General features: G+C 40.5%; 1 protein-coding gene across 4 annotated transcripts in view; it reads left to right on the top strand.

The window, feature by feature from the left end:
- Positions 1 to 24,912, top strand: part of URB1 (URB1 ribosome biogenesis homolog) — a 44,216-nt gene that overhangs the window by 11,707 nt on the left and 7,597 nt on the right. For all 4 annotated transcript variants that reach the window (XM_042809577.1, XM_042809578.1, XM_042809579.1 and 1 more), the window contains 21 exons: positions 510 to 657; positions 3,108 to 3,230; positions 4,733 to 4,845; positions 6,032 to 6,151; positions 7,926 to 8,042; positions 8,678 to 8,816; positions 9,809 to 9,979; positions 10,253 to 10,449; positions 11,034 to 11,258; positions 11,793 to 11,972; positions 12,846 to 13,701; positions 14,732 to 14,936; positions 15,127 to 15,304; positions 15,595 to 15,653; positions 16,236 to 16,429; positions 17,715 to 17,825; positions 17,925 to 17,988; positions 19,535 to 19,706; positions 20,294 to 20,396; positions 22,711 to 22,871; positions 23,253 to 23,364. In XM_042809577.1, coding sequence (XP_042665511.1) covers positions 510 to 657; positions 3,108 to 3,230; positions 4,733 to 4,845; positions 6,032 to 6,151; positions 7,926 to 8,042; positions 8,678 to 8,816; positions 9,809 to 9,979; positions 10,253 to 10,449; positions 11,034 to 11,258; positions 11,793 to 11,972; positions 12,846 to 13,701; positions 14,732 to 14,936; positions 15,127 to 15,304; positions 15,595 to 15,653; positions 16,236 to 16,429; positions 17,715 to 17,825; positions 17,925 to 17,988; positions 19,535 to 19,706; positions 20,294 to 20,396; positions 22,711 to 22,871; positions 23,253 to 23,364 — 3,748 coding nt within the window. The remainder of the gene's footprint in view (positions 1 to 509; positions 658 to 3,107; positions 3,231 to 4,732; positions 4,846 to 6,031; positions 6,152 to 7,925; positions 8,043 to 8,677; positions 8,817 to 9,808; positions 9,980 to 10,252; positions 10,450 to 11,033; positions 11,259 to 11,792; positions 11,973 to 12,845; positions 13,702 to 14,731; positions 14,937 to 15,126; positions 15,305 to 15,594; positions 15,654 to 16,235; positions 16,430 to 17,714; positions 17,826 to 17,924; positions 17,989 to 19,534; positions 19,707 to 20,293; positions 20,397 to 22,710; positions 22,872 to 23,252; positions 23,365 to 24,912) is intronic.

Here is a 24,912-nt window from a genome sequence, read left to right as displayed (position 1 = left end):
TCTTAATAACTTAATGCCATAGTGGACTACATTTTCTAATAAAGCTGGCTGATGGAAATGTGAATAACCTTTTATTGTCAGACATATGCAACACTGGCAGTTATTGTGCAACAAACATGTTCCAAGAGCAATTGGACTCAGGAATCAAATTCCCCTGGTTTGAGTAAACTGAAGCCAGTGTAGCTAATTCAGAATTAGAAGTTACTAGACAAGGTAGCATTTGGGTTGATAATAGACCATCAGGAAGAAAGAACAAACCTAATTTTTTTTTTTTAAACAGGAATCTTCTTCAATAAAATTTTCAAATCTACAGAACATAAATATATGAGAGAAAGTGGACTATTTGGTTTCAGATCTTTTTTTTTTTTTTTTGGATTGCATGGTACATCAGTAAGTTTGTGACTTATGAAGAGCAGCAAATTGTCACGTTGGTTGGTTTTGAATATTTGCATTGGAGTGGCTTTGACTCATACAGGCGAGCTAATGCAATTTAATCCTTTTGCTTCTAGCTTTTACCAGACATGAACAACATAGTAGCTGTTTGGCAGTCTCTTCTGAAGCAAGGGAAGGAAAACCAAGATGGACAAGAGGAAAAGAATGAAAATGCTGTGTCTGCTGTAGAGGAAACGACTGAGATGGCAGAAGCTGAACAACATGGTAGGCAAAGCAGGTGAAGTCATCACACCTTACGCATGTGTGGATATTGTGAAATCCTCCTCTAATTTAAGGAAGTTAACTTCATCAGAGTCCCATGCATTTACTACGCAGCTTTACTTTGGCCGGTTCTTCAGGCAGTTTAATTCTGACTGTTATCAGAGTTGCCCAGAACACAGTCTGATGTTAAGGCTGGCATTCTTACTATGAAGTTAAGCAGTGTGTCTCCCTGCTGCTGCAGCATCACAGAATGGCTGAGATTTAGAGGGACCTCTGGAGATTATCTGGTCTAACCCCCTGCTCGAGCAGGAGCACACAGAGCAGGGTGACCAGGCTCATGTGCAGGCAGCTTTTGAAGATCTGCAAAGAGACTTGACAACCACTAGGCATCCCATGCTGGTGCTCTGTCACCCTCATGGAACGATTGTTTCCTGAGGTTCAGACAGCCTGCTCTGTTTCAGTTTGCATCCTTTGTGTCTTGCCCTGCCACTTAGCACCACAGAAAAGAGCCTGGCTTCATCTGTTTTGCATTCTCTCTTCAGGTATTTATGTACACTGATCAGAGTACCCTGAAAGAATACTTCACTAGCCAAAACAGTCCCAGCTCTTTCAGCCTTTCCTTATGAGAGAGGTGTTGACTTTGTGGCTCTTTCTTGTCCTGTTTTGAGTAGCTCCATGTCTGTTTTGCCTTGGGGAGCTCAGAAGTAGACAAAGCACTTCAGGTGTGGCCTCACCAGTTTTGAACAGACAAGGAGTTCCTCAACCTGCTGGCATCACTTTGTCTAACGTATGCCTTCTTTGTGGCAAAGACATAATACTGACCCATTTTGAGCCATTTCCTACCAGCAGTACCCACAGGTCCTTTTTTGGAAAGCTTCTTTCCAGCTGGGTGACTATCAGTGTTGTCCTGGGACTTGGGGTTGTTCTTCTCCAGATGCAGAACTTTGCAGCTTGCCATACTGAACAGAATCTTCCTTTCCTTAAACCTCCTGTGCTTTTCTGTGACACAGTAAAACAGGCAGGGAAACTGTTCTGCTTGGAGAAATAACTTTGAGTGATTTCAGTTTAGCCATGTTATCTAGCCATGAAGATGTCTTTGTGAAGCAGTTGGTTACTATGGCTATACAAGTGCTTGTGTTGGTGTAGCAAAGGAGTGGAAATACCTAAGTGCCAGAAGAGGGACAGAGTGCTGGAGTTGGAGGCTTTGGTTTTATTCTCACAAAGCATTGTCCTGACTAAATTACTTACTAAATGACTTCATAATCCCGTTCCAGGAAACTGAAATTTCTAGTGCTCTTCTGTAGCTTGGCTAGCAGCCTACAGTGGTTTACTAAGACTGAAAATAAATCTACAGACGGCTTTGTGCTCATGACAGGGCATATTCCACACTGAGACTTTCTGTAGCAGAGAATTCTTCAAAGTCTGTCCTTCTGTTTGTGATTTTGGCAGTAAATTATTCTTCAGTGCTGACACTGCAAGGCTTTTTACTGGTAGAGTGCCTGCTAAAACTGTGGAGCAACCATTTTTTTAAAGAAATGTAGGCTTAGTTTCTCTTCCTGCTAGAATGATAGTATCCTCAGCTTACCATTTGCAGCTTTATTTGCACTATGGCAACTTCTTCTGGATGTTGAGACTTGGGCAAACAGTGACAACATTTATGCGTGGCATCCATCCAGTTCTTCATGACTCCCTGAGGGAGAGCCAGTTAGCAAGAAAAAATAATTGTTTTTAAAAGTGTGGCTGCCCTTCATTTATTTTCCTTCCTTTCATTAGTGACTGGGTAGAAATAGCTTTTGTGCATCCTCACATTATGAACTAAAGGCTACTGAAATAACTTCTCTCAAGATGTAAATGGCTCCCTTAGTAGGGGTTGGACAATTTGAGAAAGCATTGTTTTGGAAGACGGAAAGAAAAGGAAGAAACCTCTAATTGGACTAATAAATTAGTGTATGGCTTGTACCCTACCTCACTTAAACCTACTTGACATTATGTTAAAATAGTGTCCCCTGAAATCAGCAGCCTGACCATCCCTTCCCTCACTTTTTTTCCCCTGTTTTTTCACTTTCAAACTGAACAGCAGTGGCAATGACTGGGTTCTTGTAGAGGTTGTTGAAATGGTGAGGCTGTCAAAGGTGTGAGCACTTCAGAACCTACTTAAAAATAGGCACTGAATAAGCTGAGGTAATTTAAAAAATATTCAAACAGGAATACTGGGAAATAGGATTCCATAATGTGTTGAATTTTGGGGTTTTTTTTTCTGTTTCTTGTTAGTAAGAAGGTAACTGATCAGTTTGTAGGCACATGTATTGGAAATAGTAATTAGCATAATCAGTAATGGCATTTACAATTAGTAAACCATTATTAATTGTCATAATGGATAATGTAGGTGCTATGCTGTACTTTCTTGATGTGAAGGAAGGAGAAACTAATTATTGTCCCAACACTTGGTTTAGGCTCGGATGATGCTGAGACGCTGTTTCTGAAAGCTGCATTGCTTCAGGTCATTTGTCTTTATCAGAAGGTTGTGCCCCACTTGGTAGCACGGAGCAACTTTGATTTTAGCAAGCTGCTGAAAGGTAGGTGATGTGTGTTTCTTTTACCTTGTTGCTTTCTCTGGCTACTTGTGAAGTCTACAGCAGAAGGGAATATTTACTTTGTGGGCAGAAGGAGAAAGTTTTTCATGAGAAACTCATTTCAATTTCTTCATTGCATTGACACTCATTGTTTCTGCTACTCTCAGTTGTTTTAAGTAGTAGATTGCACTACAGTCATCTTTGTGTGTTTGTGTACTTAAGGGATTTGCACACAAGGGCTGTGTCCTGCTTTATGGTACAATAAATACAGCCATTTAAAACTGAGACTGGAGAAAAGAGCGAATTGTTGTTTGGGCATTGTTGCTGTCTGTGGGCCAGCAAAGCTAATAGTCCACCAAGCTAAAACAATTGTTCAAGTTCTGGAATGTATAAGAATGGGAGTTACCTAAAAGCTGTAACTGAAGTCTGTTAGAAGAAGAAGAATTTAAAATAACATCCCCTCAAATCAACTGTCATACCACATTACAAATCCTTTTTATTCCATTATTTCTTGATCTAGTCTGCTGTTTTTTGAAGTGGGCAGAATGCAGGACACGTTTTTATGAGGCAGATATCTTTGATGGTATGTTTTGTTGCATAATAAAATGATGAAGCTGTAAAATAAACCGTCTTTCTCAGAAAGGAGCTTGGATATTCATTTTGATGAAAGAGGATAAGGTAGTCAGTGGTGTAAATTAATCATTAAACTTCCATCCCTTGGGTTCCAGCCTAAGAGTTCTGTTGTTTCTTCCCCTCACCCTGGTTGAAACATACATTCCAAAGGCAGCCTGGTTTTCTACTTTGTAGTATGTGATTTAAAGAGCTCATACCATTCTATTTGTCTTGCTGTTGGTTAGACTCTGAGGTGGTGCTGGCTTTTAAAATCTATTGTCTCTTTCTAACGTGGGCCATGAACATGCAATACAGATGATGAAATGCACACTGACAACAAAGCTTTGTACAACTGATATCAGAGTGCAGCTTAAGTATGGGCAGGTTAACTTTTGGAGCATGCTGCAAGGGTCTCTGCATGATTTTCTGACCTTTAAGGTGAATAGTTCTGAGGCTATGCTATTGCAGTCTGTGTGAGCAGTGACTAAAGAAGTGTAGGAAGAGACATGAGTGCAGGGTTCTGTGACCTGTAATAAGCAACGTAATTAAGATTTGTTATTGACTTAAAATCTACATTTTGATCTCTGATTCATCTGTAGTCTTGATGTCCTATAGGTCACACATTTTCAGAGTAGCTGAGTCTGGTAGAAGAGATTATGTATTCTCACGCAACAGCAATAGATTGTGCTGGAGATAGGAGGAGGTGTGCAATCCCTGCTGGGTTTCAGCTTTAGATAGGCCGGACATTTTGTGTTTGCATGTAGGTCTCATCGTCTGGAAACTCATGAATTGCCTCTTTATTGCAGTGACGTTTTGAAGCCCTAGATGACTGTTCTGATGATCTCAGTGAGATACTCAGAAGTAAAGTTAATTGTGTTGCCTTCAAACCTCAGGTATTGTCACCGAGCAGGGCCTCCGAGAGGAGGTCCCCCATGTTCTGCAGTATCATGTACTGAAAGTTGCTTTGGAGCTTCCTGCAAATAAATTTGCCTGGTTCAGAGTACAGGTAAGAAACTTTAAAGAGGTTTTACGCACCTTTAGCCTGCTGTCATCAATTCTATCACTGCTTGCTTCTAAATTAGTCCCAGTCCAGTTCTTAGATGATGATGCTTTTATAAAACAGGTAGGGATTATAATCAGAGCATTAGTAGAGATTTTTTTCTGAGCTGAAAAAGTTTTATGCAATTACATTAACTTTTGTCTCCATAAAGAGGGCTGGACAGGGTTTCTTCAGCTCTTGCTGAGGGCAAGAGAGAATTTTCTTGTTTCTACTTGTTCAGAAAGCCTGAGAATTCAGATCGAGGAAATGAACCACTGTGGGGAGACATTCCTCTTACTCCCAGTGATGATTCTGATGTTGAATAAGGCTATCCCCCTTCTCTGTAATTAATAGAAATTTCAGAGCCCCTGTTCTTTACTTTATACCTGTAAAATTGAAGAGCTTTGGAGAGCCTGCTTTAGATGTCTGGAGAAAGGAGTTGAGCCTAGCTTTGAGAGGAAGCAGAGGAACCTTTGAATATTGTGACTGCAATCCTGCCTTGTTAGATATTTTCTGTCCTTATCCAATTGGTCATAAAGGAGAAGCAAGGAGAGTGAAGAAGAAGCAGTGAAAAACTCTGGAAACAGTCAAAAAGCTGAAGTATTTTCTTCTGGCTTTGGCATTCTAGTATACTTATTTTTCCACAGAATAGATAAAAGCCAAATCTGATAGTGTTACAACGGGTAACAGTTCTTACGTATCAAATACAAGTCAGTTAGAAAAGTGGGGGAAATAACTGGAAGATTGTGGTTTGATGTTCAGTATCCCTTTGAATCATATAGTTTTCCTTTCTTTGAGAATCAAATTCAGTTTTTTAAATGATTACTTCCTCAGACAGTACTTGTAGGAAAGCTGAGCTCCTGGGGACAACAAAGTCAAATAGAATGGATGATTGCAGAGGAATGGAAGTATTTTCATCTGGGATCCTTGTATTAGCTGGTGTTTCTGCTACTTCTCTCTTTTTTTTGGTTTACCAAAAAAGCCCATCATATGTATCTTCTTTGTTCATTGAATGCAGTCATCCCATTAATTTCTGGCCTTGGTATTTTTTTGGGTATGTCTGTAAAATAATACACTTCATTTACGTATCTGCCTCAGTGCAATGTAATTTGGTACAGTGTTGCTGAGGAGTTTTAATTTTTTTCTCTTTTAGGATGTCTCTGACACAGAGAAGACAGCTGGTGAAAAATCAGTATTTTATTTACTGATGAAAATGTTTGTTACAAGTAACCATTCGTATCTAAAAATTTCAACGAAAAAACTGATCATCAAGGTAAGCGTTTGATCTGAGATATCAAGGTGTTTACTGTATTCCATTGGTCTGAAACTTCAGGATTCCAGAAACCCTTTCTTAAGCCTTCACTGCATACTTGTCTGGCTAACAGACTTCTTTCTGCTTTCTCTGACTTTTGTGGTTTTTTTTTTTTTTGCTTTTTTGTTTTTTATAATGTATTTTTTTAAACTGAACATCTTTTAGTTATCTAAATAGGGATGTAAGCCTACATTAAAAATAAATTTCACGTGACAACCCTCCTTTACCTCCAAGGACAGACATAGAAAAGTGTTCTAGGCTCTCACTAGGGCTCCTTGTGCAGTATCCCATAGCTCTAGTGGCATACAAGTTTGTGTAGACAACTTTGTGTACTTAAATTTGACATTTAGTGTCCATCTGAAAGTGCAGTTTTTATGTTCAGTCCACTAACATAAAGTTATGCTGGTTGAATTAGGTTTATAGTTGCCCTTGAATGCTGCATGGGATTAAAGGCAGGTTAACTTTGTCTCGTGGTAATGAATATCTCAATCAAAGTCTACCCAGTGCAGTTTTTCTAGTGTATTTGGGTTCTTCTGCCAAGTGGAGACGTGGGTTGCCTGACTCATTCTTGTTTCCTCTTTTATTTTCAGTCCATTTCATTTTCTCTGAAGAGAAGACAAGCAGTGAAGTTAGGGCAGTTATATCAGCAGAAAGGCTGCTAAAAATAGATGCTAATGAGTGTGTTTTGCTTATTTTTCAACACTGTGCCCTACAATTAGAAGGTGTATTTTTGGATTTCACGTTCTGTTCCTGCCTGTTTTCATGAAAGCTGCAAGTGCATTTCTATTTTGAGACATTGCCAAAAATAGTGAATTACTTAAAAATGGACCTTTTTTTCTTCATTAAATGAATTATCCTGACAGTTTCAAGTAAGCAGTAGTGTTATTTTTATAGCTGCCGGTGGCATACACAGCATAAATATTGAGCAAATGAGCTCTGATAGCTTTCTTTGTGTTTTGAGTAAGGGGAGGAACAAAGGCATGAATTCATCCCACGTAACTTCAGGCATTCAAGTGTAGGTGCCAGAGTTAGGAAACTGGCCAGGGTTTCATCTGTTGCTGAGGGTGGGGGACAGGCAGTGTCACCATTGCACCGTTCACATGGTCTGCTGTCTGGGTTGTTCTTTGGACAGCCATTCCTCTTCTTTCCTTTCTCTCACAGATGGAGCATAGGGTCACAGAGTTCCTAATTTTAAGTGTCTCAGATAAGGGCCTCAATTAGATACAATAGAAGTGAGTAAAAATTTTTGAAGTCTGTTGATATTGTGGTAAAATTATGCTTACTTCCCCATCCATCTCTCCTATGGCTATGTTTATTCTTATATGTAAACAGTGGGCCTGGCCTGCAGTTCATTTTCCTTCTATTTTCCCATCTGTGCAACTCTTTGAAGCATAGATAGGTTGATTTTTGGTTTAATTTAGCAGTGATTTTCATTTAATTACATCAGTAGTTTTCAAGCCCCCCTCAACAGGCTGTTTTTATGAGTCAGTCCATTTATTTTTATTTTTAACTTCTTGTAATGCCACTGTATGGCCTTGGGGAAGTACAACCCCCTTAAAGCTGACTCTCCTGAAATAGCAAGAACAAGATTTACTAAAGTGGAGGCAACTAATCCTCTGTGTCCAGAAAACCTTGACCTTGGTTTTGTGTGTGAAGAAAACATGAAGTTGCTCTACAAAAGGATCTGTATTTATTCATTATTTTTTTTTTACCCCCCTCTGTTTTTTCTGGACAGGTTTTACATGACAGCGGAGTGTTTGAGTACACGTGGAAGGAACTTTCAATTTGGCTGGAACACTTAGATAATACAGAAGAAGACAAAAAGGAAGCAGTGATTCAATTTTTGGAAAGGGTAACAACTGTTCAAATTAGCTGGATAAACAATGCTGAGAATAGCATTAATGGAAACTCATTATTCTGTTGCTGAGAAATCTCAGAGATTGGTGAATGAATTCTGAGAAAGGCAGTGGTTATGGTTCTTTATACAGAGCTGGTATCTTTGTTGTCTTAGGTAGGAGGAGGCTGAATAGGTTTGGAGGAAAGTTAAATTAAGAAAAATAAGTTGATATTACAGCATTATTGATGGGAGAGTATCAACAATGAATGTGGGGGGGAATAACTCTTATCTGTTCTCTTCTGTGTAATGCTATCTGCAGAAATTATCAGACCTAAGTAAATTGTAATCTTTTACAAGAAAAGTTGATGTTTCCTGTTTACTTTTCAGGATGTTAAATGCCCAGAGCTTCCTTTTCATTGCAGTTTCCTCAGGGACTCAGACTGTGGTACTTTGATTGCAAAATTGCAGAGGATATTTCTTGTTTCCATCAGGCGCAGTACAGTCCCACGTACAGTGGTAATCACAGGCAGATTCCTGCAGAAGCACGTGGGAGTTGACCTTTCAAGCACTTTTAACCCATAGTTATTCTTAACAAGACTTTTTGTGGACTTAGCCTGTGTGCTTATGTTTCTCTCTCTCTTTATTAACAGATCCTGTTGAAACTGGTGACAAATCCCTATCCATATACAGATAAAGCAGCAGACCTTGTTCAGGAGGCGAGTATGCTCCACGTTAACATGTTTAAACAGGACTCTGATAATGTCAGCATCCCCATCTCTCACATTGATGGTATGTGGCAACTGTTTCAATTACAGAGTACTCCAAGACTTTGGTCTAGATCTTCTAGCCTTAATCAGCCTTACTAAAGACTGATAACTGTAGAAGGCCTCCATAAGTAATGATCTTCAGGATTCAGCCCTTCTAGGTGTGGCTAGTATCAAAAGCAGAGCTTTGAATTACAAAGTTACCTCTTTGCCCAAAGAAATAATTTCTGATGCAGTTAAGCTGTTTTAGCAGTATTTAAGATCTTGTATCTTGCACCAGCATTTTCTGAGTGTGTATTAACATTTTTTCCCATGGGGCTGCTCGTCTCCATTCATCCATGAGTTTAGAGGTTGGGCTGTGCAGGGAGCCTTACTAACAAGCTCACAGCTGGAATTTTACTGCTCCTGCTTTCTGGGACCTGTCACAGTCCCATTGCTGGCACAGTGAAAATTCTGCAGATGGACACTAGAAGACTTGTCATGTGCTGGCTATTCTGCTGTAACAGTCTGCGTGTAGGAATTTGTAGTACATAAATATAATTGAGGTCATTCAGCCAGTTGATATGATGCCTTGAGTTGGCTGTGTTACAGAGACTTAATACCAGTCTCAGAGTGCACTGTAATACTATTCTTCAAATTTTAAAGCTGTCTTTTGTGACCAAGATACTGTATCTATACAAAACTGAGAAGCTCTTCAAGAGCTATCCATGCTGTTCTTCTGATGAGTCAGTAGCTGCTTCCTTTCTGCTTTCATGTATGTTTCCTGTCACTGATGGTCATGGTAGCAACAGGTGGTGATCTCTTCTCTCCTTTTTCCTTACTTCTATCAGCTGTGTTGAAAGACAAACTGAAATTGAGTACACTGTAAGAGTGGTTTTTGCTGGACAAATGTTCTTTAATCCTTTTTTTCTGCTTTGGGAATTCAGGAGCTGCCTCGTATTCTTTGAGTGTTGAATTCTACCTCCTTTGGTTTCTAGTTAGTCTGAATCTTATTTATACTTTTTCTGCTCTCAACAGATGTCCTTGATATGGTAGATGTCCTAGTTGAGGGCAGCGATGGCTTAGATGAAGAAATTGGGTTCACTTTAAATGAAGACACTGTTATTCAAACATTTCCATTCAGTGCTGTTGTCCCTGCTGCATTAGAAGCCAGGAATAAACTGCTGCTTCAGACTGAAAATGAAACAGGTACAAAATTTTTTTGTTTGTTTTTATGTGAAGAAAGTAAGTCTTACTTAATGAGTTCCACAGGACATTTTATTATTACTGTTATGAGCAGGAAGAAGGTACATCCATGGTGTTCCTCACTCAAGAGAGGGATTAAAGCTTATGTGAGATACTTCTGTCCTTCCAGGGTTAGGAGAGAAGGACAGAAGTATCTCACGTAAGCTTTAATCCGTCATGGTGTGTGCTTATGCAAATGTTATCAACCAAAGTGTCTTTTTAATTTTGGTTTTCTAGGAGCACACATCGTGGAGTATCTTGTTGGTGTTTTCACTGATCTTCTACACTCTCAGAGAGATGCCCTTGCCCTCTGCTTGATGTTCCAGCTCTATGATAAAGATCTGCAGTCACTGAAAGTTTCTAAGTATCCTCAACTCTACCAATTTAACCAGTATTATAATCTCTGGATACCTCAGCAAGCTCAGGAACCTGTGGTATGCTATACCTGAATTCACTTGTGTGCTTGAATCATTGTTGCTAAAAAGCTGACAGTGTATGAAAGTTAGGTTTCCTTCAGAAAGTAGATTTACATTCAGCTTAAGTCTTCCTTCTTGATCTCATCAAGGGACACAAATGTTTTTAAGGACATTTCTCTAACAGCAAGAGAGGTTTCTGCTGTGGTTGTGTAATGAAGCCAGAGCACATGGGTTCTACCCAGTCACCAAAGACTCAATTCCTCACCAGGCACAATGTAGCATTATGTTAGTGATGCAAGGCCAGTAGAGCCATTATAACAGTGTCTGGAATTCACCCAGGTATGGGTTTGGAATGCATGGACCAGCCATGCTGGGGGATGCTGTGTTTTTGTTATCCCAACAGCGACCATGTGCAGGTACCCCATGGGAAATCCTTTAACAAGGTGTGTGACAGCAGGATTGTAGAGGTTTGTCCCTGGAATGTCAGTCCAGAATACCACATGTAAATAGCTAAAGAAACTTTAGGTGATACTAATTTTTAATTTTCTCTTATGTGGTTTTTGTGTTGTTTTTTTTTTTTTTTTTTTTTGTTTCTTAAACAGTTCAAAAAACGCAAAGAGAAATGCAGAGAACCTGCTGTGGCTCTGGACACTCTGTTTACAACTTTGCTAAAGAATGCCTATACAAGAGGAAGCAGTATCTTGCTGGAAGATGATATCCAGACAAAACTGAGAGACCTGGCTTGCCAGCTCCCATCTGAACAACTTTTGTTAGGAGTGAAGCATGTATTGCTGTACCTGAAATCCACAGTAGAGAACTTTGGCAGTGTAAGAGAGCAATGTTGTGTTGACACTGTGACTTTATTTGTAGCATGAAAATAAAACACGATAGACTTGGCTGTTAAACCTTTAGGATTCAGTTCTGCGCCTTTTTTCAGCTCTCGGTGAGGCTGTGAGGCCAGACAAACTTGCAGATAATTTGTAAACAAATCCTGACTTTCTACTTGTTGAGGAGGCTTTCATATTTTTTTTGCATGGATTGCCTTACTGATCTGTGTGCAGAGCAGATAAACTCCTGATTTTTAAGCTGGCTCATGAGTTTTTGTAAGAAGCCTTTCTAGAGAGTGAAAGTAACTGGCACGTGTTATATTGGAAGTCACACCATAGATGAAAATCTAAAAATATTTGTTTGGCACCCTGAGACTTTTCTTTGAACCGGATTTTGACAGCGAGGAGTGATTCCTTCCTCTAGAAAGGTTGTAATCCAGGAAGTTCCTAACTTACTCTGTTACTGTTGGCTAATTATCTTTCTGTCCCCATCCTCCTCTTTTCTCAGCTTTCAAAGTGTCTGTGTTTTCACAGCTTAGTAAAACTGCAGGTCCTCACCTTGTTGACCTCTTTGTGGACCTGCTGAACAGCTTGTTGTGCCGGGGAGATCAGATAGAGTTGGATAATCGGCAGAAACAAGAAAAGCATCAGACTGAATCGGATCTCTTTATGGATGAAGAGTCTCTGAATACAGAGGAATCTTTAAATGACAAGGTACAGAGTCCCCTGATACACAGGCTAGAAATTTACCTGATATTGAAAACTTTGTTTTGAGCTATTCTAAAGAACAGGGCAATATCTAAGCTTTTTTTGTTGAAGCTCTTAGTAAAGGAATTTGTCTGAGAAGTGAATGATGGTTGAGCACAGATTTTGTTGACGTATTATCAGCAATTCACCAAAGCATGGAATTAGTTAATTATGACAGAGCATAGGGGAAAATAGCCAGCATCAGGCTTTGTGAGCACTGTTATTTTGGAAGTCGTGAGGATTTCTGGGATTGCACTCAACATTAAAGTGTGCTACACGGCAGCAGGTTGATGCAGAAAGATGCTGTTTGCATCTGGGAGAAGGCACTTTGAGTATGTGGTTCAGTAATTTTGAAACTGCTAGCTGGAGATGCAGACAAGCTGCAGTATCCACAGTCTTGCCCCTGAGCTGGAATATGGTGAGGAGAAGTCATGACAGGGACCACACAGCTTTGCAGAGGCAATTCTATTTTCCAAAGCCATGTGTTAGGGCTAGTTATCAAAATTAGATAGTCAGAGGAGTGAATTTTTTCCCTCCTTTGATTTGTTGTGTGGATTATTAGAGATTACAATCAAGTTACATTGAAGAATCCAAGAATATACAGTTTCCCCTTGAAAAGGTGCTTCATTGTGGAAAATGCTTGGTGTCTTCTACATCATAGATGTTGAAAGAATGGTAATAATATGCTTGTAACCTGTTAAATTTTTTATCCTCTGATGGGTTAATAGCCAATTTCGTGTTCACTAATTGTAATAAACATGTTCTGGAAGATAGATACATTATTTTTTTTCCAATCTATAATTATTCATTCAGTGATGTTGTTACAACTGTTTGTTACAGACCCTGGAAGATATGTTAATGCTGATTTTCAAACATCCAACACTGGAGAGTTGGTTCCTGGCTTTAGAACAACGTTCTCTTCCCCAGCACAGTTTAAATCCTGTCACTGTGAAGCTTCTGTCAGCTCATGTCAATTCCGGTGTGCTCCAGCTGCTGAAAACAAGTGCCCCGATGTTGCAGAGCATGAATCATATACATGTGTTGTTGAAATATTTTGATGCTATCATAAAAAGTGTATTGAAAGAGCTACAGGCTGTTGGAAAAGGAGGAAGCCAGGTCTCTCCTAAGAGGTCTCACCAGCTAGAGGCTCTTCAAGAACTGCATGCATATATGTCTGCAGCTCAGCTGAAAGAGATCACTTTAACCATGATGCGACTTCCGGAGATGAGCTTGACTACGCAAAAATCTGAAGAATCCCCTAAAAAAGGGCAACAGTTGAGCTTGTATGGACAAATTTTGGTGCAGCTCCTCAAAGACAGCTACCAAAGACAGCCCCAACAAGGAGAACTACTGCTGTCCACAGAGCACATTAAAGCTTTGGGGATGTTGATGTCAGCATCAGCCAGTGAAGATTTGGAGAAAGTTTTCCTTCAGGCTCTCCAAAGTGAGCCAGTACTTGCACACGCGGTCAGTGTGGAGGTGCAAGTTTACTGCCTTAACCAGGGGTCAGAAACCTCCCTTGCCATTGTAAGCATGCTGATAAAACACTGTAGGACTCACCTGCTGCAGTTTGAGCTGTGGTGCCTAAGCTGTTCCGTTGAGAAGTGCCTCAGAAAAAACATGGAGAGATTTCTTCCACTCGTCAATGTGTATTTGCAATGCAGAGACCGGTATGACTTCACCCGACCTTCCACAGGTAGAGCCACAACTGATCCCTGTTATGATTCAGAAGGCCAAATTCTCTGGTCTAAAAATATTGGATTCTCCACTCAATAAGTAGAGCTCATAGTCTTTTTTTTAAAGTATCTTTGCAATATAAAAGATGAAGGACTGTAGTGAAGCTTGGATGTTAGACCGAAGCCTTTATGAAGTACTTTTGGGGTGGCTGATGCCTGGTCTTCTGAAACCCTTGCTACTTAGCATAGATTTTCAAGTATGCTCGTGCTTATCTACTTGGCTTAGTATAGAAGGTTAAACTTTTTCTTGGATGTCTTTAGAACACTGAATGGAATGCCATTGCTATATGGTTTTCTGGAATCTAATCTTCTGCTTTGACAGATGTAAGAGTTGTAAACGTGCTGAAATAAATTTCTAATTTGCTGCCTTCCTAAATTGGCATACAATCCAAAACTTTCCAAACCAACAGCAATGTTAAATTGGCAAGGTTTTTTTCAACCAGCAAAACTGACTTAGGATTCAGATCAGTAGGATTGTGTTAGATTAATTTCTCTTATTGTATAGAAATGTCAATAACAACAGAATCTGGCTGACTGTAGCTGTTGGTGGGGAAAGGTAGTTCTGTGTAGGGGAAGTTCAGGTAGTGAAGGACGTCATTGGTACAGGATGATAAAAGAACTAAGCCTTCTTCTGGCACCTAATTCAACTGATGATATTATGCTTGAATGCTAGAAGAGGAAACTGCTGGCAAGCTGACCTGATTTATAAGGCACATGCTAGCTGTCTGTTTGTGTGGGGGTACAATTCCCTTGAGTTCATGGTCAGAGAACTGGTAAGGATTTCCTTGTCCTTGATTATGAGGTACAAGGTTTTTTTTTTTTAATCACTTAGTTGTCCCTCTTTTGAATATCTGCGTTATTTTTCCATGTTTACTAAGTGACTAAGTGAGCTGGGGCTTAATTAGAGAAGTGGTTTGGAATTCTTCTAATTATGTCAGTTGTTGCTTAACACTTCTGGTGAAACTGATGCCCCCTGCTTTCTCTCTGCAGTTGTCTCAGCTGTTCTACCTGTCCTGAGAAAGGCTCTGTGGAAAGAGATCTCTGGTGTACTTCAAGACACAGAAGCATCGGACAATGAGGTCTCTGTAAAGCTGCAAGTTCTTTCAAAGTTATTGCCGTCTTCACAAAGCAAAGGGCTGCGAAAGCTTATGGACCAGCTCCCTGCTGCTCTTGAGCAAGCAGGAAATAATGAGAGGTAGGCAGTCCTGTATCCCTGTTCTGTGGCAAAGTTTGATTCATAAAGCATTGTGATAGGTACACATGAATGGAAATATTATGAACAGTAATGCCGTCTTCAGAGAATCTGTTGCTTTAAGCTTGGCAGCCGCACAGCTTTAGGCTACACACAAAGCTTGATGTAACATTTTAAATATATATTTCTGCAGTTGGACAGTAGCAGATGCCATCTCTAGAGTGCTTGAAAACTCTGAAGAGCTGCATTCCTGGAGGAGAAGCCTCTTATCAGCCTGCATGAAAGGATTAGTTGTCATGTACAACAGCTGTAAAGATGAAAGCAAGCAAGATGTGGAGAGGCTGCGGCTACTGAGGCTAGAAGAATTACTGGTGAGACTTTTTAATGTCCATTGCTGGCATCCAGGATTGTGACTGTATAGATATGTGTTATTGTGCTTTTGTGTTTGTGTCTTGGGTAAATGCAGGTTAGACTTATAAAACAAAAAAAATAACTTAAGGCTGTTGTGTCTAAGAATTTTCTTTCCTGTTGTCCTTTAATTGTCTCATATGTTTGGCTTGCGTGTTTCTAATGAGTCTATGGAACAGAAATTGCTGGTCGTGATCTGTAGAAACGTTACATACTAAACATAAGCATCTCTTTCTGTTTACTGCATGTACAGAGCTTAGTTGAAGAAGTGGACCCAGATGACTGGTACAGTCTTGTGAAGACGGGACTAAAGTAAGTAACTGAGATGCACCAAAGATGCTGTTCAGTTCATGTGGCCTTTTCCTGCACCCTGGATACATCCTGTCTCTCTTGAACTCACTTAGATTTGATGGTGCTCTTTGCTTCTCAGGATGAGCTGTTTTCATTGAAGTCTGAGCACTGGGATTTTGTGCTCCAGAGTGAATAACTAACACTGGATAGTTGGACCACCTTCTTGATTGGCATAAAGAAGTCTCGTGCTTATTTATGCTCCTTTTCATTTAAGATATTTCTTACGTACTATTAGGATGAAAATAAATCAGATCTTTCACCATTAATGTAAACCACTTACAGAAAAGAAATCGAAGGAAGTTGGTATTCAGGATAATCATAGCTTTTGTTGAGGTAAAATCATTAATATGAAGGGCTGCTGTCTGATGGATTAGTAGGAGAAATTCTCATCCTTTGTCAAGTTCATTGCAGCTACAAGTGTGACTGTGTCCCTTCCTCTTACCTTTTGTTGATTAAGATACCAGTTACTGCCTAAAAGGAATTAAAGCAGAATGGCTGAGGGAGAGACGTTCTGTAACTGTTTTGTGATCTTTACTTCTGAAGGTACCGCTACAGAGATGAAGCATTTCTGAAGTTCCTGAACACTGCTATTCAGTTATTATACAAGGAAGAATCCTCACTTAGTCAGAGATTAGTCAAGCTCTCCAAACTTCACATGATGGTCACGCACCATTCTCTATTTTTGTCAGCCATGCTGAGGTCGAGAGAAGAAGATGGCACAAACATCCCGACAAGAGGTATATTTTCTTCTCCTTCCTTCCATTTAACTATATTTAGTAATCTTATCTTTCTCCCATTATATTCTATCCATCCAGGAACCTATCCACCCACATGTACTTGCAGAGCTATTAGATAATTCCAGAATATTAGCATTTAGTTTTAAATTCTACCTGTGTTTGGATTCAGGTGTTCACATTCGTTTTGTGGTTGCCAGTTTTAAACTCACATTTTCAGAAACTCTGTTAAGGCAGGTTTGTGCCTCTTTTTTTCCTTTTTAAATCTTGTTGAAGTCTTGAATTGATTCTTTTGGTTTCTGTGAAGTTGTAAGTAAGATCATTGAAGTGCATGCAGGCTCTTTGAGAGTTATGTGACAGAGGCCCTTATTTTAGAAATGGTTAGTACAGAAGATTTTAAGTTGTTTGCAAACTCTTCTCGAATGTTAATTTATTCCATGTATATTTGATATTCCTCTTGAAAGCTTGCACTGCCCTTCCATGAACAATACAAATTGGGTACTAACAAGTAATAGATTTTGTATGTATGTTGCCATCTGAATGTATTTCTGCAAAACAGCAGAATGGATTGTTTGGAGCTAACTTTAGTAACTAATAAGCATGGTGTCAAAAGTGCATTCATTTAGACCAGTGTCTTTATGATGTGTATTATTTTGGTACATTCCTGTAGATACTGGGCGAAATAGCCTGTGTGTTTTCGGACACTGGGAGCAGAGAGATCTGCATTCAGATCTTGAATCTGCTACAGATAACCTATTTGACTTTGAGTAACCTAATCACTTACTCATCTGTTCCTCAGCTAGTCATAAAACAAAGGCGAATAACTTTTGTACAACTCAGGACAGAGTTACTGTAGCTTGCTAAATGAGTCTGCAGTGAAGACAGCTCTTTACGTGTATGCTGTAGAAACATTTTGATAAGTTACTGCAGCTAGAGCATGATCTTCTATGTTCTGGAGTGCCTTGGGAAAGTTGCTGAGATGTGTGTCTCTACTCCTCGCGACTCCTGTTACTTTAATCTTTCCCAAGAGAGGATGGAACAGTGGCAGGGCAGAGTAGAGTGTGGAACTTCATTTTTTTTCCCAAGGTAACAAATGTATGTCCATAGAAAAGTTTGGCAGGGAGGTATGCCACATTGTGAAGCTTGCTTCACAGTAACATCTGCTTGTTCACCTTGGAAATGCTTTTTAAACTTACTCAAAACATGTTTCTTTTTTGCCTTCAACTGTCTCCTAATCGTCCTTTGGTGTAGTTGTGAAACTATTTAAACCTGCATGCATTTATTTCAGAGGCACTGGTGGATATCCTGCTGACAATTGTGAAACTTGACCCTTCGGTATGTGAGAGCAGTCACCTTGCTGTGCTGCTGGGAGCCTATGGGGCTACGCTGAGTACTGTAGGTATGTCAGCCTGGGAAAGGTACTCCTACTAGATCTGTTTCTCATCTTCATAGATGACTGACTTTAGCTTTCATTTTTTGTTGGTTTTTTCTTTTTTAGATCAGAAGATACTGCTGCTGCTTCAGTTATATGAGAAGAATAATCAAAGTCTTATAAATTCCAGGTAAGTTGACCTCCTTCCTTTATTTTATACGTAAGTAAGCGGTCTCACAGCTGGAATTTTTCCAGGGTCTGATTTTTTAACTGAGAAAATAAGTGAGCAAGGTCAAACTTGGAGGTGAATGTTGCTTTTCGAAACATTCTTCATATGAAAATGGGAAAATGGATAAAAGGTAAAATTCATATTGCCCAGGCTTTTGGACAAATGGGTCATATATGGGTATCTGCAGCATTAGTGTTTGATGAGTGCCCCAGTCAGTAGAAGGCCAATATGCTAGTTGCTAGTGTAGGATTCCTTCCTGTTCTCTTGGTATATATCATTTGCTACTCAGCATAACCCTTGCCCTTGCTCCTGTGAACATGATGTTCTATTAGAGCCCTTTGCTGTAGAGGGGAGGAAGACGCCAGTGAAGAAGTGATGTGTAACCTTTTGTATTAAGATGCATGTTGCTAGAGGTCAGATTGGACAGGTCTCTGAGCACATGATCTAGCTGTGGGTGTCTTTGTTCATGGCAGGGGGTTTGAACCAGATGGCCTTTAAAGGTCTCTTCCATATCAAATGATACTTAAAGTACCAGCTCAGGCAGTTGAAGAGGGACTGGACTCTTAATTAGAAGCCTAATTTCCTTCCTGAGCTTTGCCTGAGACTGTAGATAATCTTTGCAGACTATGAAGTGGAACAGTAAATGAAAGTTCTTGTTAAAAGGCAATTGAAGTAGCTTCCAGAAGCAAGGGCTTTGGCAATAGTTGCATGCTGCATAAATCTGCACCAAAAGTGTTTGCCACTGGGAGGGTGCTAAATGGAGGAGACTGTTCTCAGAGGCAATTAGGACCCCAAACATTTATAGTCTTTTTAAAGGAGAAACAATTTCATACTGTACCCTGAAGTGAATTGGTGACCAGACACTGGCTACTCACCACTGAAGAGTTTGAGTGAATATAGAGCACATTCAGGGAAACTGACTACCCAGCAGATCCCAGCTTGTGTTACAGGGCATTCAGGTTCTGGGTGATAAGGAGCCCAATGCCATCCCACCACTTGCTTCGCTGACAGAGGGGCATGCTGGTGGCAGTGCCCACATAGTAAATGACAGTATCAGTGTCAGTACAGTAAGTGGGGTTTGAGGGGCAAGTCGGGAGGAGTGTAAGAATGTTGTGTCACTGAAACACTGTGATGCTGGTTTGAAATATCAGTTGCAGCTGAGACAACGTTCATTGACTAGATATTGATCGCTCTCTCCATGCAGTTGCCATCATTCTTACCTGTATTTACAGCTTATAAGAAGAAGCCTCTTGTGAGAATGTAAGCTCTGACTTGGATTACCAGGTTAGGAAATAGTTAATGAGACACCCTCAGACTGAATTTGAGAAGCTTTTGGATGGATGAAAAAGGTGTTGCCAGGGAAACGAGTTCTAGTTTCAAGTTGCCACAAGAATAATGAGAAGAAGTGAAGGGAAAATTTAAATACTAATTTATAGCCTCTGTAATTACTTTTTGCTTGGTGCTATCAGCCTGTTGACTAATGCCTTTACTTTTAACGATGTTTAAGAATCCTGCTGTGGGGTCCAGCTGCTGTGGAGCATCACAAGACTTGCAAGAGTCTAGGGAAGTCACTATGGCAGCAGCCAAGCATGGAGGAGATTCTGTGTCTGCTCGATCGAGATAAGATGATGAAGACAGTTCTGTCTTTCCCTCAGCATCGCCGTCTCTTGCCATCAGAGGTGCTGTGATTTAGAGTGCTGAATAATCCTTCCTGTGATGCAAAAAAAAGCCTTTCACTTCAGTCCTTCTTTTTGTTTTGCATTCATTTAATATATTGCAATTCGTTTACATCAGGATAGACATTTACATTCATAAAGGGGAATTAATTAGCTAGGAGCACTTTGCTGAATGCTTTTTTTTTTTCTATTTTTTGCCTGAAATGAAAGAATTATTTTTCAAGTGATTTGCAGTAAGACCACATCTTGTCTGTAGGTGTGATTATATATTGCCATGTGTAACTGTCATCAGAATTTGACTTTTAAAGATGTTAAATTTGGCTGTCCAAGCATTCACTGACAGTGGGCTTCTTTTTGTCTTTGATAGTTTGCTAACATGCTTCTGTATGTTTTTCTGATAATTTTGAAACCATGTTAGTGAAAGCTAAGTATAAACTGAAGCATGCCTTGGCCCAAGTTGTGTTAGATTTAGATTTAGGCAAGATTTAGAATTGCTGCTGTATAGTGGAATGAGATGGTTGGGACACTTTGAAACCAAGCTGGAAATCAGTGTTGTTCCTTACATCATCTTGGTTTGGATTTGGTTTCAGGAGGTACAAGAGTCACTGTATAGAGATGAAAGTGTCAAGGATCTTGATGATTTCTATGATCCATGTTTTCTGCTTCAGCTCTTCAGTGAATTGACCAGACCAGGTAAATTGAGTGTTTCCTCTTTGACATTTTGTCTGATTTTTCTCTGCTGTGGGAGCTGCATGGCTCCATCTGTAGTGCTGTTATTTAAAGTCTGAGGGTTAATACTTCAAAGAAATCACATGGCTTGCTTTGGAAAGGAGAAATATATACATGGTTTAACCACCTACTGAACTGCAGTGTAATTTCAAAGTGGCTTAAAAGGTAACCAGGCATAATTGCTCTTTAAGTCTTTTTAAAGCACTTTTCCAAATAGTGCAGTATTTCTAGTGGGATTTAGGTACTTAGAACTATGTAGCAGCATAGGCACCAAGCTGTTATTTTCCAGAACACTAAGTATTCCCTCATAACATTTTCAAATGTAGCCATTGAACCTTGTGTAGAGGGGCTGATCTGCTTAAAATGATGAGAGGTTTTTAAACTGGAACTAAAAACAGCTTAGAGTTAAAAATTAGATACAGATTTATATTATCTTACCTTTTGAACTTGATTCTGTATAGTCCAGAGAACAGGGCAGTGCAATTATAAAACAAGCACAAAAGAGATCAGTAGAGAATATTCCCAACTGGAAAGCTGTGTATTTTCTGGTGAATATGGAGAGCTGTATCCTGCAGAACAGGCAGGACAGTGCCCCAGCTGCAGTCCATCACAAAGATGTGTGGGGCCATCATGGATGTGACCATGCCTGTGTTCAGTATTTTTGGAAAGTTTAGTGAGGTCTACGTGGTTCTTAAAAACTACTTGCTTAGCCTCACTTAGATTTTTTTTTTTTTTTTTTATGTGACTGCTTTGTGTATGTGAATCCCTGCTGTTACTCACCTGCACACTGCCTATTTCAAGGGCTATTAAAAATGAAAGTGGGAAATAGATTGTAAGGCATTTCTTAATCAGCATCAGGAGGGAGCTGGTGTGGTTAACCACTGTGTACCTAATGGGTTTTGTTTTCCACAACAACATCACAAGCAATTAGCTGGTTGATAACTGTCTATCATTGAAATCACTCTTGGTCTTTCCTTGTTCACTTAAACTCTTACAGTGCAGTTTCTGTTTTGTATGTCCTCATCCTGTGTTTAGTTGCAAACTGCTCTATGTGACTTTGTGAGTGTTCCCAAAGAAGCCTTTTAAAAGGCACAAGTGATTTGTGCGTTTGAGTCCCATGGTGCTCCTAAACCATGTCAGCTGCTTTTGGAATTTCTCATTCTTTATTTATTTGCTCTTTGTACTGGCTGCACAGTGCCCTGTGCACAGATGTTATACAACTGCTGGATTTATAAACATAGACTTACTGCACAGTGTTTCATGCTAACTGGGTAAAAAGTGAGTCTGGAGTTGGGCAGATAGCAAGTTCTGTCTAAGTTTAGCTCTGATAAGCATCTTGTGGAAAGCTTCTCCATCATGATTCTCAAGGTACTTTAAACAAACTGTATGTCAGACAGAGACAGAACTTTTTTTTCTTTTCTTATTAGCTTGTTATTTGATGTTAGTTGTTCAGTGTGCTCTCCAAGGTCAGCTGGATGGAAAATATTATTGCATGTTTTCAGTGAGAGATGGTTTTCCTAATCAATCTCTTTGTGACTGTTAAATACAGATAGCACAGGAGGTAGTCTGAAGGTTTTACATCAAGTCATTGCCAGACACCAGTGAGTAGCAATGGCACAAGCCAAGAACACACAGCCCCTAAAAAAGAAACTCAGCATCTTGATGACAAAATGCTATGGAAGATAAATACTAAGTTCAAGAGTGTTTTCTATTTGGCTGGTTACTGATCATTGCTGGGTTACAGCCTAGCACTTTGTAGGAACATGCCTTACCAGCAGAATCACCCATGCTTGCATGACTGCAGTAGTTTTTCTAAAGTGGCTAATGACTTATTTAATAATGAAAACTCTTTAGTTGCAGGTAGGTTTTCTGTTGTCTGTGCTGATCTTGCTTTCATGCATGGACTTACCAAGCACCCAGACAGTAATGAGGAAGAGAATTTTCCCTGCTCTTCTTTCTTGCACTTAGCTTTCCTGAAACAGTAGGATATGAGATATCTTAAGAGAATTTACTGCTAACTTTGCATGGTCTGCCAGACAGACTCGTATCTGTCTGAAAGAAATGAGTAACCACCTTAACTTCAGTGTTTATTAAAGAATTCTTGCTGAGTGATTTGCAGGATGCTTTTGTTAGCTGAAGGAGCTGTTAGATGTAGATCTAGAAATTGGTGTTTATGAGTGGAAGTTCTAGGAAGGATTGTAGTGCTGTTATATACTTTACAACATGTGAGTATGATGCACTGGATGTTTTTCTCTCTTTTTCTCCTCTGCTCACACAGAATGTTTAGTGGCATGTCACAAGTTTGTTGAAGTCAATGCCTTGGGCCTAACGGTGGCTGCCCTTAGTAGCTATGATTCCAACATGAGAGCAGCAGCATATTTTGTCCTGGCTTCTTTTCGTTCTCATCTGGAAGGAGCTCGCTTCCGAGAGCAGAAACAGGTAAGGCTGAGTTCCACTGAGAGTTTGCCAGGTTAGACATCTTAGGTCATAGACACTTAGGGGAGAGTTGCTGCCTTACTAACCTGCCTGCTTGCATGTGGTAAGAGCCCAAAGCAGCCCAAAGCAGCTTCTTCTGTTCCATTACTTGTCTTCTATCACTTTTGCGTTTGTGATTCTGAATTCATTGGGAAGAAAAAGAGGGGAAAACACATTTAGAAATTCATAACGTCTTCATTTGTAGGAACAGAAATCCCAGTGGGGTTGGGATTTGATTATGGCCTTAGTAATATCGTAAAACCCTACTTCTGTATGTATGCTCTGCTGTTGTACTTGTTTGGGTGGTAGTTCAAGCTTTATCTCCCCTGGGTTCTCGTGCTGCAGTTGCTGTATCTCATGGATGCTGTGCAAAATGGAATCAGGCAGCAGAACCTCAGATTTACCTTCTCCCTAACCCTCTACATTGCTCGTGTGGCACAGCAGATGCTGAAGCCAGGTACTGTAACCTATTGCACATGTTGAATTTCTGGCATGTTAAAGAGGAGGGTGGGTGTGCATGGAGTGATGTCTGTGGTTGACGTTGGAGGCTGAGTTACTGTGAGAGTGGCAGGAGCCACAAAGCATGCTTTCCTGTATTTCTGAGAAAAGCTTTCAGTGTTTGCCTGGACTGCCTTATTGCTGGAAGACTGGGAAGTGACTTTTTGCTGTGTCCATTAAAGAAGGTAACTCTACCTCCTTGGAATTTTGGGGTGGAGGTCATTTAAAGGACTATACAAGTGAAAGTCTGTGTGTCCTGTTCAGCAGATCAGAGTCAGTTGGCCTGAGTAACCCTTTGTCCTTAAGCACTGAATCAATTAAGTCATCTTTGCAAAGGAGAAACAGCATCAAGGTTACAGGGGACCTCACAAAATCTTTAGCTGGATGCTCTGTCCAGGGCAGGGCTGACCTTGAAGACAGTTAACTTTGCTCAGGGCTTTACCTTAGGAAACAACCAATCTTCCAGACTGAATCATAGACTGCTCCCAAGGATGGGAGGTTGCACAACCCCTGTGGGCAATCTATTCCACTGTCTTGCTGTTCTTAAATGGGAAAAAGTTATTCCTAACATTTAGTCTGAAAGTGTCATGTTTTAACTTACGTCCATTATTTCATATCCTCTCACCTTGTTTGATATGCCATTCAGAGGGACCTCGACAGGCTGGAGGGCTGGGCTTGGGTGAACCTAATGAGGTTCAACACGGCAAAGTGCAAGGTTTTGCATTTGGGCCGGAAGAACCCCAGGCACCCGTACAGGCTGGGAGGAGCGGTCCTTGAGAGCAGCTCGGCAGAGAAGGACCTGGGGGTCCTGATGGACGAGAGACTGAACATGAGCCAGCAGTGCGCTCTGGCAGCTCGAAAGGCAAATGGGATCCTGGGCTCCATCAGGAGAGGGGTGGTCAGCAGGGACAGGGAGGTGATCGTCCCTCTCTACTCGGCTCTTGTGAAGCCCCATCTGGAGTACTGTGTCCAGGTGTGGAGCCCTCAGTACAAGAAAGACATTGAGATTTTGGAAAGGGTCCAGAGGAGGGCGACTAAGATGATCAGGGGGCTGGAGCACCTCCCCTATGAGGACAGGCTGAGGGAGTTGGGCTTGTTCAGCCTGGAGAAGAGAAGGCTGCGGGGTGACCTCATTGCAGCCTATCAATACCTGAAGGGAACCTACACCCAGGAGGGGAGTAAACTCTTCAAAAGGGCTGACAACAGCAGGACTAGGGGAAATGGATCCAAGTTGACGGAGGGAAGATTTAGGTTGGATGTTAGGGGGAAGTTCTATACAAGGAGAGTGGTTAGGCCTTGGAACGGGCTGCCCAGGGAGGTTGTGGATGCCCCGTCCTTGGACGTGTTTAAGGCCAGGTTGGACGGGGTCCTGGGCAACCTGATCTGAATGTGTGTGTTTGGTGGCCCTGCTAGGCAGGGGGGTTGGAACTACATGATCCTTGAGGTCCCTTCCAACCCGGGTGATTCTGTGATTCTGTGATTCTGTGATTCTGTGATTCTGTGATTC

This window comes from Centrocercus urophasianus, unplaced genomic scaffold, assembly GCF_019232065.1.
Source record: "Centrocercus urophasianus isolate 14NV4802_14NV808 unplaced genomic scaffold, USGS_Curo_1.0 seq_12, whole genome shotgun sequence".
Lineage (NCBI taxonomy): Eukaryota > Metazoa > Chordata > Aves > Galliformes > Phasianidae > Centrocercus > Centrocercus urophasianus.
The sequence above is the reverse complement of the archived record's forward strand: the minus strand, read 5'-3'. Positions and strand labels throughout refer to the sequence as shown.